At 38.1% G+C, this 14,560-nt stretch overlaps 1 protein-coding gene across 1 annotated transcript in view; it reads left to right on the top strand.

Annotated features, from left to right (window-relative positions):
- COL19A1 (collagen type XIX alpha 1 chain) overlaps window positions 1–14,560 on the top strand; it is a gene marked incomplete at its 3' end in the record, with an annotated part of 197,051 nt that overhangs the window by 122,878 nt on the left and 59,613 nt on the right. The window contains exon 16 of the mRNA XM_081998313.1: window positions 8,435–8,488. Within this exon, the coding sequence (XP_081854439.1) occupies window positions 8,435–8,488 (54 nt within the window). The remainder of the gene's footprint in view (window positions 1–8,434; window positions 8,489–14,560) is intronic.

Here is a 14,560-nt window from a genome sequence, read left to right on the forward strand (position 1 = left end):
GGAGATGGCTGATGTCATTGCAAGGCCACTATCTTTGAATGGTCATGGTGACAGAGAGAGGTTCCTGAAGACTGGAAGAGGGCAGATATCACTTCTATCTTCAAGAAGGAAGATCTGAGGAAATACAAGCCAATCAGCCTCACTTCAATCCCTGGGAATTTGATAGAGGAAATCATTCTGGAAAACATTTCCAAACACATGAAGGACAAGCAGGTGATTGGGATAGTCTGCATAGATTTATGAAGGGGAAATCATGCTTGACCATACATTGCCTTCTACAATGAGATGACTGGCTTGGTGGATGAGAGGTGAGAAGTGAATGTTGTTGACCTCATCTTTAGTGTCAAAAATTTTGCTATCTCCCATAACTTCATCTCATCAACTTCATAGACAAGCTGACAAAGTACAGGTTACATAAGTGAACAGTGTGGTGGATTGAAAACCTGAAATCCAGCTGAACAACTGGGCCCAGAGAGTTGTGGCCAGTGGCACGAAGTCCAACTGGAGACGAGTCACTAGTGATGTATCCCAGGGCTCGGTACTGGAGTCAGTACTCTCCAGCATCTTCATTAACAACCTGGACAAGGGGGCAGAACATAGCAGAGAACTGGGGCAAGAGGAATCGCATGAAGTTCAACAAGGGAAAATGCAAAACTTCCATCTAGGGAGAAATAACCTCAGGTATCAGTATACACTGGAAGCAAACTCTCTGGGAAGAAGATTTGCGGAGAAGAACCAGCTAGACAAGAAGCAGACTATGAGTCAGCAATGCAGCCTCGTGGCAATGAAAAGGCCAATAATTTCCTGGGCTGCATTTGGAAGAGCATTGCCAGCAAGTCAGGGGAGATATCCTTCCCCTTTGCTCAGCACTGGTGAGACCACATCAAGGAAGACATGGACTTAACTAAAGTGGGTCTAGCACAGGGCCACAAAGCAGATTAAAGGGACTGGAGTATCTTTCATAAAAGGAGAGGCTGAGAGAGCTGGGACTCTTCAACCTGGAGAAGAAAAGGGTCAGGGAGGCTCTTACCAGTGCGTATAAATACCTGATGGGAGGGAATGAAAAAGAGGGAGCCAGATTCTCCTCAGTAGTGGCCAGTGACAAGACAAGAGGCAAGTGGTACAAATTAAAACCCAACAAATTCCATCTGAACACAAGAAAACACTTTGTTATTGTGAGGATGGTCAAATACTGATACAAGTTGCCCGGAGAGGTTATGGAGCCTCCATCTGTTGAGTTATTCAGAAGTTGAGTAGACACAGTCCTGGATAATTGATCCTACCTGAGGAGGGGGATTGTACTAGGTGATCTCAAGAGATTCCTTCCAACCCAGATGATTTTGTGATTTTTATTAATTTATAAACTAGCTTTAGCTTATTCTCAGCATAGCTGCCAACAACTTCATTTTTATGGTTTAATAGGATTTTTGGAAATGTTTCGTATGTATTTAAACAGGCTGATTCTCCACTGTGGTGGTTTTTCTGGTTCCAATGATGAATTCGGTTCAAACATTTATAAATTTTTCTACAGTACCACAGTTGTGTTCTTGACTGTATTCCTTGGGAAGTTGCAGGTGTCTTGAAGTAAATATTTTTGAAACTACTTCCTTATTTCCAATTGTTGTGTTTATAATACCAAATATTCACTTAAGAGGAGGTTATTTTAGCATTATCTTGGTAATAAATTAAACACCTCATAAAACTGAGAGTTCTTTAGGTTGTCATGTCTAGTGTTTCAGCATTGATTTCACTAAGATTATGTGTTTGGAGGGAGCTTGTGAAACTGCTACATTTGCCTTATGTTAATAATCAATTTAATCTCTGAGATTACAAATTTTTCTGATCAAGTATGAGTAAAATTATTATGACAAGGTGGAAAATCTTCCTAAATAAGTAAATGGGTGGGGAGCTATTAGATTTTCTTAACATAGTTATTTAGAGCGACACCAAAATTAATTTAAATTCAGTTTGCATTTATCTGGTTTATGGAACTTAAATATTTCTTTGACATAATTTGTTTTCTAGTTCAGTGAGTAAATGTTGTACTCAACCAATTGTAAAACAAGCTTTACAGAGCAAAGATAATTACTGCATAGGAGGTCAGGCTCCTGGCACAGAGCAAACAGTATTTTTCACAGCTACAGCTCTCGAGTTTTGGAATCTCTTTTAATCTTCTCAGTTCTTCTTGACTTTGATGTAAGTTGTTTTTAAGTATGCAAAGCTCCAGTCTGACTTTATCTTTAAGTTGGAGTGCTGTACGTTCCTTCACTCGGGTATTTAACAGTCTAAAAATGGTTATTGTAAAAGAGGGAGATAATTTTCAGGTTTTCTACCAGAATGTCTCTACCTTAAAAGCGAAGTAAATAACCAGTAAGGTAGGATATAGCTTAAAAAAATATATATTTTTTCCCACTTTGACATTTTAAAATGATATGAAAATGTTATAATTTAGAATGTTGAAGACAGATTCGTCAATTAGAATATAGTTCTATATTTTTTCCATTGAATAAATTAAAATCTAAGTTTTAATGGAATAGCAGAAATTATTTCACTTGTAAAATCTCATTTAGAATTTTCAGGCTCCGTTCCAAATACTCTATTATCAATATTTCTTTTAACATCTCTTAGCAAAAGGTATAGCAACATGAGAGAATAGGAAATTATTTCTTGTAATTAAAAATTAAGATGTTTATTATAAAAATATCTAAATGTAGTTGAAAGATATTTCTACAAGTGATTTTGAATTTAAAATGCACTTTTGTGAATACACTTGAAAAATTGTGATGGTTGTGGCATTTCATTTCTTGGCACTGCTATGCCTGTTTAAGGACTTTTTTTGATGTTTGTTACATGTATTTGAATAATATTATACAGTCCGGCTAGGTGCTCTCTTTTACCATCTTATTAATACAAAGATGAAGAAACTCGAGGTTTTTGGAAGTCATTCCTAAAATTAGAAAGCCAAGGTTTATCGCAGGAATGCTTGTGCATTAGCGAGGAACTCCCTAGTGACTGCTCTTCCAAAACAGGGGATTAGAGTCTGTGCGCTGTATTCTTCTGTGAGCCATCTTTCTGTGAAAGGCTTTAGTGGGATATGAGGGGCAGACTTTCACTTGTTTTCTGCAGGCAGCTTAATTTCTTGCCTTCTGGCCTTATTTCCTCTGAGTTTATTCAGGTTTAACATTTAATACAGAGGTTAATTTGTAACACTGGTTACCATAATACATCTTCAAGGCCAAGGTTAATAGGATTGAAGAAGGAATTGTACGTTCAAGTCCTAACACTGTATTACTGAAGTTAAAAAGGTTCATTGACTGCATCATAGATTTCCAATTTAGGAAAGAAAATATCCAAACTCTAAGATTTCTAAGGATGAAAAATAAACTTGAGCAATTGCGACACTATCAAAGTTGATGACAAAACTCTTATTAAGAGCAGTTATGCAGTTAGGTGGTTAAATGTCAAAACCTTCTTTTAAATATTATCAATTTTTTTTGCTAAATGCAAAATGGAAAATAATGACTATGTATTCAGGCTGTGCATTTGTTGTATGTTTGTAATTTTCACTTTGTGTACTGTCAGATAGTTGATTGAGATCCTGGAGAACCTTTTCCTGTCCCACAACCGATCAGTAGATGCTCACTGTTGTGTAACTGGGTTGGATAGGTGATTGCTCTGATTTTTGTGATAAATTCTAACCTTCTGTTTCCAATTAGCTCTTGAACTGGCTTCATTACGGATACTGCCATGTGATGTCTGCCTTCATTCCCCTAAAACAGCAGTCTGGCAAACTTTTTCTGGTAAAACATGGAGCAGAGGACTGTCACCAGCTTTGAGCTGGGCTGGGTTTCCCCTGGGTTAGAGTTGGTTGGAGCTCTGCAAGCTCCAGGTGAGCTGCCAGGAGCACCAGGTTGTGACTATAGACAGAGAGGGAAAACTGGGAAGTTCATATGGACTAGGCATATCAGCTTAGAGCACTGAGGCAAAGGATAGTCTCTTTTCTGTACTCTGAATTAGCGTAGGTACTGGGACTTGTCTGAGTGCTTGGTGGCAACTTTGGGCATCTGGAGAAACAGTCTTTGAACTGCCCAGAGCTCTACTCGCATGGCTGCGTTTAGGTGTCCAAGGAACTGGCAGGGAGGCATGGGTTGGGCACTCTGAGATGGGGGTCTTTACTTTCCACCTGCCTCCTGCTTCGGGTACATCTGTCCCTTCATCAGTCTGGTTTTGAGGATTATTCAAGAGAATCTTAGTTTAGCTTGGCAAATGAGTTACATAAGCCTCATTAATCTTGCTTAATAACTACAGTAGTTAAGACTTTAAAGCCCAGCTTCCTACTTTCTCTAGAAGTAGTTCCTGTTTTGAAATGTGATGATGTGTTTCAGGAACCGCTAATTAGCGGTTTCCCTTGAAAATTCACACGAGCTTATTCTAAGAACTTTCCCCTTCGTACTCAAGTATGGGTTCTTTAAATTATTCATTTCATAAATCATGTCAGCATTCCTACATAACTTTGCTTGATTTTATCCAAAAATAATCTGCATCTTATTTTTAGACACTAGGATTAGTGATCTTACTCTTCTATAGTTAGAGATATGTGAATAGATGGATGCAACATGATACGGCAGGGGGTTAGAGCAATATAGACCTTGAATTCTTGCATTGTGTGTAGGACCTGCAGTGGTGCCCAGGGGCGGCAGTCAGAATCAGAGCACAAGCTTATGGAAGGATGCACAGAGCCTCTCCTCTGAACAGCTTCCATCTAATGTAAAGCAAAACTCATCAAGTCATTTTGATTAACAGAAGGGGCGACAGAAGAGAGGAATAAAGAGTACAGTTGACCACATACTTCAGCTAGGCACTCAGCTGGGGGTTACTGAAGCATATAATTTCTCATTTATTTTATTTTTAATATTTTATCTTTTTTGCCCCTAACCAAGTAGTTGTTATTTGAATGATTTGTGTGTGTATTGTAGCTGAAGTTTGTCTTATGGAAAAGAGGAAAGTAGCCAACTGTCCAAATTAGTTGAGAGCAGGCATTTCACAAATCAGGGGGACAGGTTGCAATATCAGTAGCATTTAGACAACTTCTTATCACATTGATTGCCAATAAAAATGTATGCAGCACAAAGGAAATAACCAGCAGCTGTTTGGGTTTTCCTTTCTTTAGATATTATTCTAAGTAGCATTAGAGGACTTGTTGACACCACTTATCTTTTTTAAATTAGTGTAGGTGGTATTGCACTTTTTATTTAGTTAGAAGAAGTATGTGATGCCTAGAACATTTATTTCTATTTTGAATGGTTTTATAACCTCAGTATTTGCTCAGTCAACTCAACTCAATAAAGGTAATAGGCCTCCAGTGCCGGCTGCCTGCCCCATGCACAGCACTAGGGCAGCGAGTACAGCTCTCACGGTGCTGCCGAGACCTGCTTCTGAACAGGAGATGGGAACTGTGGCTCTCTGCTAAGCCCACTCGACAAGCCAGAGAGGGCACAGAGATATTTTTCACTTCTTTCTTGCCAGAAGGAAGACGCAGGATCAAACTGTAAATATTTAGTCACAGTCTGGCTCATGGTCTGCTCAAGGCAAGATCATAATGGGCTTATCAAAAACATTCTTCTAATTGTTTTAATTACCCTAAACAAAAACGTAAACTACTTTTATCTACTTACACTCTTATTATACTGTATATTTTAATTTTTTCCATACTGATGCTGGGAAGTCATAGAGAAGCAAGAGTGCTAGCAAGTAGATGGAGCTGTGTGTATCCATAACATTTAGATCTCTGTATCTGAAAGGCATTGCTGCAAGGTAGTGGTCTTTTACATATTCCTGTGTTAAAATTAAAGTATCAGACAGTTTAGAAGGGTACATGTAGGATAAAAAAAGGACTTTTGTTCCTCTAAAAAAGCTGATGCTTCATACCAATCTGTGTGATTGTTTACAGGTTTTTTGTACACATGGCACATAGCATAATAATGAATATTATAATGATTGGATAAAAGGTAGGGCAAGTGTTTCTTCTGTTTTTCACCAGGTCAGTGTTCTGGTAATTAGTAAATGACAGTGAAAAATAACTACCCACAATTTCTATTTTTTTTATAACTGATTCTTCAGCATGTTCATCAAGTTTTGATTTTGCAATATGTCATAAATCACATTTTAGCTCATCTTGTAAATAGAGATAAAATTGCCTTCCCAACATATTCCATGTTTTCCTGTGTAATTAACACCTCGTTCACAGCTGTGTCTGCCAGTCAGAACCCTGCCTTCTTCCTCCTGACACTTCCTTGATACTTTGTTTAGACTGCTAAGATTTTAAGTGTCATCCTCAGGATACTTTAAATAAGTCCAAACAGGAAAAGGAAGGTGCTTCAAGAAGTCAGCAGTATAGATCATTAGAACCCAGAGGGACTATTTAAAAAGTATGAAGCAATTTTCTTGGTTTACTGTTTACATCATTACCTCTCAATCTGTTTTTCATACTTTCTAAGGAAAGCTTACTCTTTTTCAAGTCAGTCAGGAAATATTAGTTTCCATCTGTATTTTTGAAGCAGACATCAGTCTAAAAGTCTGGATCTACCTAACAACAGCCTGCTTTTCTTGTGCATGTGTGCCTTTCCTGGCACTGTGCCCTTTCTTAGGCCAGGCAAGCTACCTGGTTGCCCAGTGAACTGCATCAATAAAAGTCAAAAACAACTCTACTTTTTTGTGGGCCATCCTTAGCCCAGAAGAGTTCCCGGCTCTGGCTCATCACAGGGCTGCATGGACAGTGATGTCAACACAGCAGAGGACATGCTGGGGGTGAGTGGTAAGGGACTGCATAGCCTTGAGCCCAGTATAGGCATCTAGTACCGTATTTTGGTTCTGAAAATTTACCCTCAGCTGCCCCAGTTACAGCCCTGCATGTGCGAGTATTGGTGGGATTAAACAGCTCAGCACATAACATATGTCTCAGCTAGTTAAGACCCAGGAATTTGGCACTCCGAATATGCTGAGGTGGGGTTTTTTTTCATGCCGCCCTTAAAACACACTGACTGAGGACCTTCATAAAAGCGTGGTGGTAGCGTACGTGTCACGTGGCACAGCTCAGCGGATGAAACACATCCGCACAACCCTTGTTTGGTTCTTTCTTCAACTTGAAGGGCTTCAAATCACTACCTTCTGCTTCTCAGGGGAGTCCCTGGCATCTAGGCAAGAGATTACCTTGGTAGACTGAAGGGTGAGAGAAAGAGCCTTACTGTCATCATTTTGTTTCCCCTCAGCTTAGATCAAGATTAATGAAAGGCAGAGCATGAGAGCAGTTTCCTACAGATCAGGGCTCTGATCTGTAACAAGCAAAGCTGAGATTTCACTTTTTATTCCTTAGATTACTTCTGCAGTCTTTGTGAGATTGTAGTTCAATAAAATATAGAAGCAGGCTTAGAAGTAGGGACCATAGCTTACAGAAATACCCCTATGTGTTAATTGTGAGCTGTCAGCAAGCATTTTCATTTTTTAACTTCTTAAGCCAAGTTTTCACCAGGACATCCCCCTAATGCTTTTTGTTAATTTGCCTTTGCCATATGCAAGGGAAAAATGTAGTCTTCATGGATATAATACTTTTTTTCCTTTGCCGTTGCACCTAGGTATTAGTTGTTCTCAGCTATTCTTTCTAAAAAACGTGCATCAAATTTCAGCTTGGCAATAAAGATGTAAATTACTGTAAATTACTTTCATTTTTTATGTTGAACTTCCTACAAAAAAAGCATCTATGAAAACAGCAGTTGTTCAATTGAGCTTTGTACTAAACAATTTTAATAATTACATGTGCATGTTTTTTAGAACCCGAGTGGAAAGACTCCCTTTAACTTCAGTAGACTTTTAGTTTTAATGCAAATGATTTTGCATGTGCATTATATACACAGATGGTAGTAATTGCACAAGGAAGGTGAATTGTTTTTGGAAGTAAATCTCTGACTTTTCTGTTTGCTCTCACATCCTGGAGAAGAAGTGTATGGGTGTTTGTTAATTAGGTTATATGGCACGTATGTACTTACTGTGCAAGTCAGGGTGACTACTGCAAGTACAATTTAACATCCCAGGCTCTCATATATTCAGATAAATTATCATTTCTTTACACCTCATCAAGATGCTCTGTTTATAGCCCTATTAATGTGCATGCACATTTGAGACTTAGCCTTAAAATGTGATAATAAATGTTACAGTGATGCAAATATAGTTTGTCATCATTACTAAAAACAACCCTAAAAGTACTCAAATTAGATAGTGTTGCAGTGACTGATACAGAGTATTCATTTGGGATGTTTTTTCAATTTTTTGCTAATAAGCAAGGCAATAAATCTTTTTTTTTTAAAAAACACAATTCTTATTCCAAATCAGTCACTAGCCATAGCATTTATAAATGCCTGTTGTTCTTTTTTGTTTCCAGGGAAGACGAGGCAAACCAGGTCTCCCAGGAAAACCGGGGCCACCAGGACCTCCTGTGAGTAACTAACAAGAGGAATGGGAAATTTTCATTCTGTCCTGGAACTTTGTTAGCATTTCTGTAACAGGTTACCTGATCATAATTATGGTTGAAAACAATTGGTCTGTGTTTACTCTGCTGTATCAAACAGGTACTATTGCTAGCCTTTTGATACAGCAAAGATAAAAGGACTGGGTCCGCAAATATGGGGGGATACACAGGAGGGAAAGAACAAGATGAAGACTTCAGCGGAGGAAGCAGAAATTGTCTGGCATTTCCAAGAAAGACTGGCCATGTATGCTAAATGTGAATACTGTGCATTCATTCACTTTGCAAAATGCATGATACTCTATTGAAGATGGGATAATTTCTGTCTCAGAGGGGTAATTTGAAAGATGAAGGACTGTGTGAAGCATGTGCCAACTGTCTGAATGGTGGGGAGGATTACACCCAGCACTGGAATGAGCACTCAGCTGTAGTTCAAATGAGTTTACTGAAGAACTAAAAAGATGAAGAAATACATGACTTTATGAAAGGATTTGTAATATGAAGAACTAAAGGGTTTGGCTCAGATCTAAGAGGTGTGGGATTTAAATTTTTTTTAAGTGACACGTTATTTCAAATTGGAAGTCGAGCATAGATGTATATTAGTCTAGAATGGATACAGACTTCCTTGGTAGAGTAAGATTTGGTCATATTTGTAAAATTCCCTATATACTGTGTTGTGAAAATGCTGTCGTGCACAAGTACAAAACAGCTATTTGTGGTTTAAGTAAACTTCTCCTGCTTTACATTCTTAATATCAAACAAGGATTTCTTCATTCCTTTTTCTGCTTACATGAAATAGGTAAAGGCCAGCTGTTTATGCGTCAGAACATTTGATTCATATGTTTCAACATCACTGCAAGGGAAAACTCATCTATTTGTAGAGAAGAGAATAATGTACTGCTGCATGAAACACAGTAACTAAAATGCAATAGAAGTCATTTACACTTATCTAAAAACAAAACCGCATAAATTTTATAACTATTTTTTCCCCTTTTCCTTGCAAAATGTGTTCAGAAAGAGGAGTTGATGATGAAATTCATTTATCCTTCATAAAACTAAGTAGTTAAAAATCCCCGCCTCTCCCTCTTCTCCCCTGAATATAGTCATATTGAAGCCTCGCTTATTTGAGTCTTTTGTACAGTTTGGGCTTCCAAATGCTGAAACGGTACTGCAGACTGCGGGAGCCTGAACAGAAGAAAGGAGTGATGCAGGATCTTTCTTAGCACCAATGACGAAAATGACCTTTAAAAGAAAAATCAAAAAAGCAAACCACAGCAGAAGTCAATGTTAGACCTAATCTACTCAGCTTTTTGTGAACCAGTGAAAAGCTGTTTCTCCGTTACAGATTTCTGCCATCATAGATTTGCTGGCAGGTCAGGCTTGTGAAGATGTATGATCCTTGACAGACATACCAAAAATCTTGAGCGGAAGCTAAATTGCACTTTTACTACTGAGACCTATTTCAGATTTTCTTACAGCAAGTAGAAAACTTTGTCAGCATGGCAGCATCCGTACAAGGAGCTTTGTATGGGTACTGTAGCCTAGTGCTACGTATCAGAAAAGCATTCCTCAAGCAGTCATGGCCTAAATATTGGTTAAACGTATTTGTTTCTGGTATAACTATCTTGATGCAGTCCTTATTTTGCATACAGCTACACCAGCATCTTGTGTTCCCCTTCCAAGACTGAGAATATAATGCATAGAAAAAGCATACTCTAAAAGCAGTAATGCCTGCTAATGGGCTTTGGCAGTATCCCCATATTGAAAGCGCGACAGCTTGTACATACAATAAAACTTTAAAATGATCCATCTTTTTCAAGGCTCAAACCATATTGAATTTTGGTATACTATACTTCCAGCTACCCTTCTCTTCTAATAGTAAGTAGTGGCAGCTTCCTCATGCACATGGGTATCTTGTTGGCCTTTACTTCGGCCTTTCCAAAGTGCAACAGAGCTATCACACCTGCAAGGTCGTCACTGTCATCAGCTTGGCATCTACAGGCTACAAAATGCTTAACAGATTGACCGAACATGTGAAAATTAGACTCCCCAGCAAAAGTAAGTTTGATGTTTGGTTGATATTTTGGAAGAATATGAAATTTGTGTTTGATAAAAAGGAGACTCAGCTATTAATTGATAGGGTAGCTACAGTACAGACTGTGTTTTTGAAATTAATAAATTTGCCTAATTTATTTATCAGTTTATGCCATGATGTTAAGTACTGAATTTAGATATTAGAACAGCCAGGTGTTCAGTAATGACAAAAAAGCCTGTGAGAAGGCAAGTTCTGCCTCCTTGAGGAAGAAGTTGGTGAACAGGATACAACACTCAGGAGATTTGGTATAAAGGACAATCCTAAAAAAACAGTGTGTGCAGGGAGGGGTTATGAAACCATGTTCTGTACAGTCAAAAGCACTTTAAATTGGACACTACTAAGTGCTGTGAGTTTTGATTAATTAAAATAATATTCTTTTACCTACTTGTTGCATGGCAGCATTTAAGACTTTTCTAGCCCTCTCTCAATGCCTAGTCTTTTCTTTTTTTCCCCTGAACTAATTTCTGGGGATTTTATTCAGTAAAATTGATGTTTGTAGTGAGTTTCTAGTCCCGTAACATCATCTGTACATCTTTGGTTAAAAACCTGTATCGGTGTCAGAAACGTAGATTGATTGGCAACCAGTGATGAAACTACCCAGTTAAAGTGGGACTCTCTATGCTACTTCTTCCAGGTATCCTTTTTTTTGTGTCACTTTTCCCTTATCCTTTCTTTTACGTCATTTTTTTTCCATTTGGAGCAAATCCTGTGCCCACAAAAGGCAAGGAGTCAGTGAAGATTTTTAGTGATGGGTTATAAAAAAATATTTCTGTAAGCCTACCCAGGTGATGATCCTCCTTTGAGTGTTTTTTAAAGTTTATTAAATATTATAGACTTTTAAAGTGTTCTGTTATTCCTTTCTGGTTCAGAATTCATGGCTTGCATCCTTGCTGTCTGATGTTGGTTTTGAGTACTGTTCTGTTATTTCAATACTGGAGAGCAGAGGTGTGTGCTCACACTTGGCTCACTCCAGCGGGTAACAATTCATGCTGAAGTTGAGGAATCCAAACGGGTTAAGTAGAACAGCAGCTCCCCCTAGTGCTCTTTGAGCCCTTCCCCGCTCCTAAAGAGCCTAGAGCGCAATTTAAAGCTTCTGTTAAATACACTATTCGTTTCACTCTCTGAAGCATTCTGAAAGTTATGATTGTGAAATCAAAATCTCTGTACCCTTCAAATGTCTTTCGTGCATTTTCTTGCTTGCATTTTCTTCTAAAATCTTCTGAAGGAGATACTGTCTCTTGGCATGGCTGTTCAGTGAAATTGAAATGCTGTTTTTATGAAACAAAAAGAAATACTATCATAGTAGAATGCTGCGATGTTGTAGGTACAGCGTTTTGATCCAACAGCAGAACTGAACTGCTAGCTTTCTTCTGCTGTAGCTGCTAACAAAAATACCTAAAGGACTTAGCAACACAGAAGGGGTTACTGCTAGACCATAGCTTATTTTGCATACGTATAATGCATTGGTTTTCTAGTTCCCCCACCATTTTTTTTCAGTACTTACAAGTAAATGTATGGAAGGTATCTGAACTTGGTACGTATGTGCTGTTGGCCTAAGGACGTACAGGCCCTGTTCTGCAGTCTTCACTTAGGCAAAATGCTTTTCTGGTCTTGGGTTGTCAAATTACTACTTGCCTGTTTTTGTGTAGAGTTCTGTTAACTCTCCTGTTAAGAGGAGATTATTTATTTGTCCGCTTAGAAAATAGCGGCATGATGTCTGGCACTGTTTTACATATTATGGTCAGTTGTTGGGAGGTGTTGGGGTTGGAGGGTTGTTGGTTTTTCTTTTATTTTTACTTTCACATGAATCAGCAGCCAGGTATTTCTATTTACATGAGTATGCTAGAGGACAGAAAAAAAGGAGTTTTACTGGTTAACTTTCTCTTTTTTGTCCCAATTTTCTCTCTTGGAACTGTTATGACCAGAGGAATTCCATTTCTCAATAGTTCCCATTTGAGCGTGACATCAGATTGTTTTTAAAATAAAGAGAGTGCCAAGCTAGAGCTGTGCTACAAACTTCCACCAGTATAACAGCATTCTTTGGGATGGGTCAGAGTATGACTGCTGCCCACTGTTGCTGTTTGGCAGAAGGGAAACGCTATCAGCATTGGTTTGTAAAGGCAGGAAACATGAGGACTACCTGATTTGACCAAGTGCCATCTTGTCCAAGAAGCTGTCTGTGGCAGAGGGGGGAAAGAAACTTTGTGTCTGCTAAATCATAGGTTAGTAAACTGCAGTCATGATTATTCATCATCTTAAACCTGCTGTTTTCTACTGACATGTCCAAAGTTATTGCTGGCAACCAGAATAGGTTTATTTCACAATTGCTATAGCCCTTGAAGCTCATCGTTCAGTTCATCATTTTCCTTTGCAAGGGGATGAACTTCATCTCTTTCACCTTCTTGCTTGGAAGGGTAGCTTTGTGTGACTCCTTAAAGTCTTAAATTAAAATAGGGTTTAGTTTTTGTTTGTGTTGCATGTGAAGCAGTGGAGAAGTTCACAGACTACTTGAATTTCTTCATTTAATTCCATACACTTTTGATCTCTTGTTATTCAGTATGTATGTCAGTGCCACCAAAATAGTTATCTTAAGTACCCAGCAGTTTGCCTTGGAAATCTCATTTCTTCTGCCTCAGGAAATACTGTCATTCCTCCAGCAATATTTTGAAAGTGAGTGAATGTTATCAGTTAATTACAATAAACAGAAAATGAAAGCAATGGTAAGTGAAAATTGCCAGTAGCATTTCGGTATTCCTGGACTTTCAGCTGCTTTTTAGAAAAATACTGGAAATGCTTACATTGTAGGACGGGAATGGCTGGCAAGGGTTGGTCATATTGCTTGTTTCTATGTATTTAAGTTTTTAAAATCCATATCAAAATGTAATTTATTTAATGTATTCTATTGTTGCAGATGTCATGTCTTCATCCCATTTGCTCTTTGGTATAGTTATACAATATTGCACATCTGCACTCATGAGTTTCATGATTTTTTTATGTTACAGTAATCAGAAAAACAGTATTTTATTTTAATGGGCAGGCACAGATCTGAAATAGATGGATAAAGTGATTACACGGAGTCATTTGCAGTGCTGTGTTCTCCAAAATGTCCTGTTCTTGTGATGCAACCAGTGCAATTTATTGTTACACATTTTACTGCATTGACTGTGAGATTGGGTAGAATTTTTCAGCAGCCTCATCTTTACAGAAATGCAGACAAACTATAAAAGTTGAGGGAGAAAAATATATTATAAACCTCGGTAATTTCACAGTTTGGAGCTATTTCCTTTTAAGCACCTGTGTTTCTATTCCTGCCTTGTTGATAGAAATAGCACCTGAAACCTGTTTGTAATTTTAGAAAACAATCAGGACACATTTTCAGTTCTTATTCTCTGTGTGCTTCCCTTTTCTCAATTACACAACTTGATATTAAAAAAGAAAAAGGAAACCCCATTCAAGTGAGCTTCAAAGTGGCAGATGTGCAAAATTCTCATTCAAAAGCTAGAAATTGCCTGTACAATAATTCTTCAACTCCTGTTAATTTCATTGCTTCTCCACTTACAAACCGATACTACTGGTTCATTTTCTGTCTGTAGAGACATCAGATTTTATGCAGCTATATTAGCGGAGAGAAACAGTGTGGAAGGGAAGAAAGAGACTAGATTTTAGGAAAACACCCTTGAATAAAAGTATTTTCTGTTGTTATACACTTGTTCTATTAATTTTGTTTTAGAAAGAATGATGGAAAGATAAAATTATTAAATTTATGTCCATTTTTGAAAATGGAAAGATGAAAACCAGAGAGGTGGTTTACCTCTGGTAACTCAAAGGCTGTGGCATAGTCAAGAATGCAACCCAAATGCTTTAAATTCCCCTTGACTGCCTTAGTCACGAGACAGTTCTGGGGGTTTTTGAGATTATGTCTCTTTTTCAAAACAGTGACATGTACA

The sequence above is a fragment of the Phaethon aethereus genome (genome assembly GCF_964289735.1).
Source record: "Phaethon aethereus genome assembly, chromosome: 3".
In the NCBI taxonomy this organism is placed as follows: domain Eukaryota; kingdom Metazoa; phylum Chordata; class Aves; order Phaethontiformes; family Phaethontidae; genus Phaethon; species Phaethon aethereus.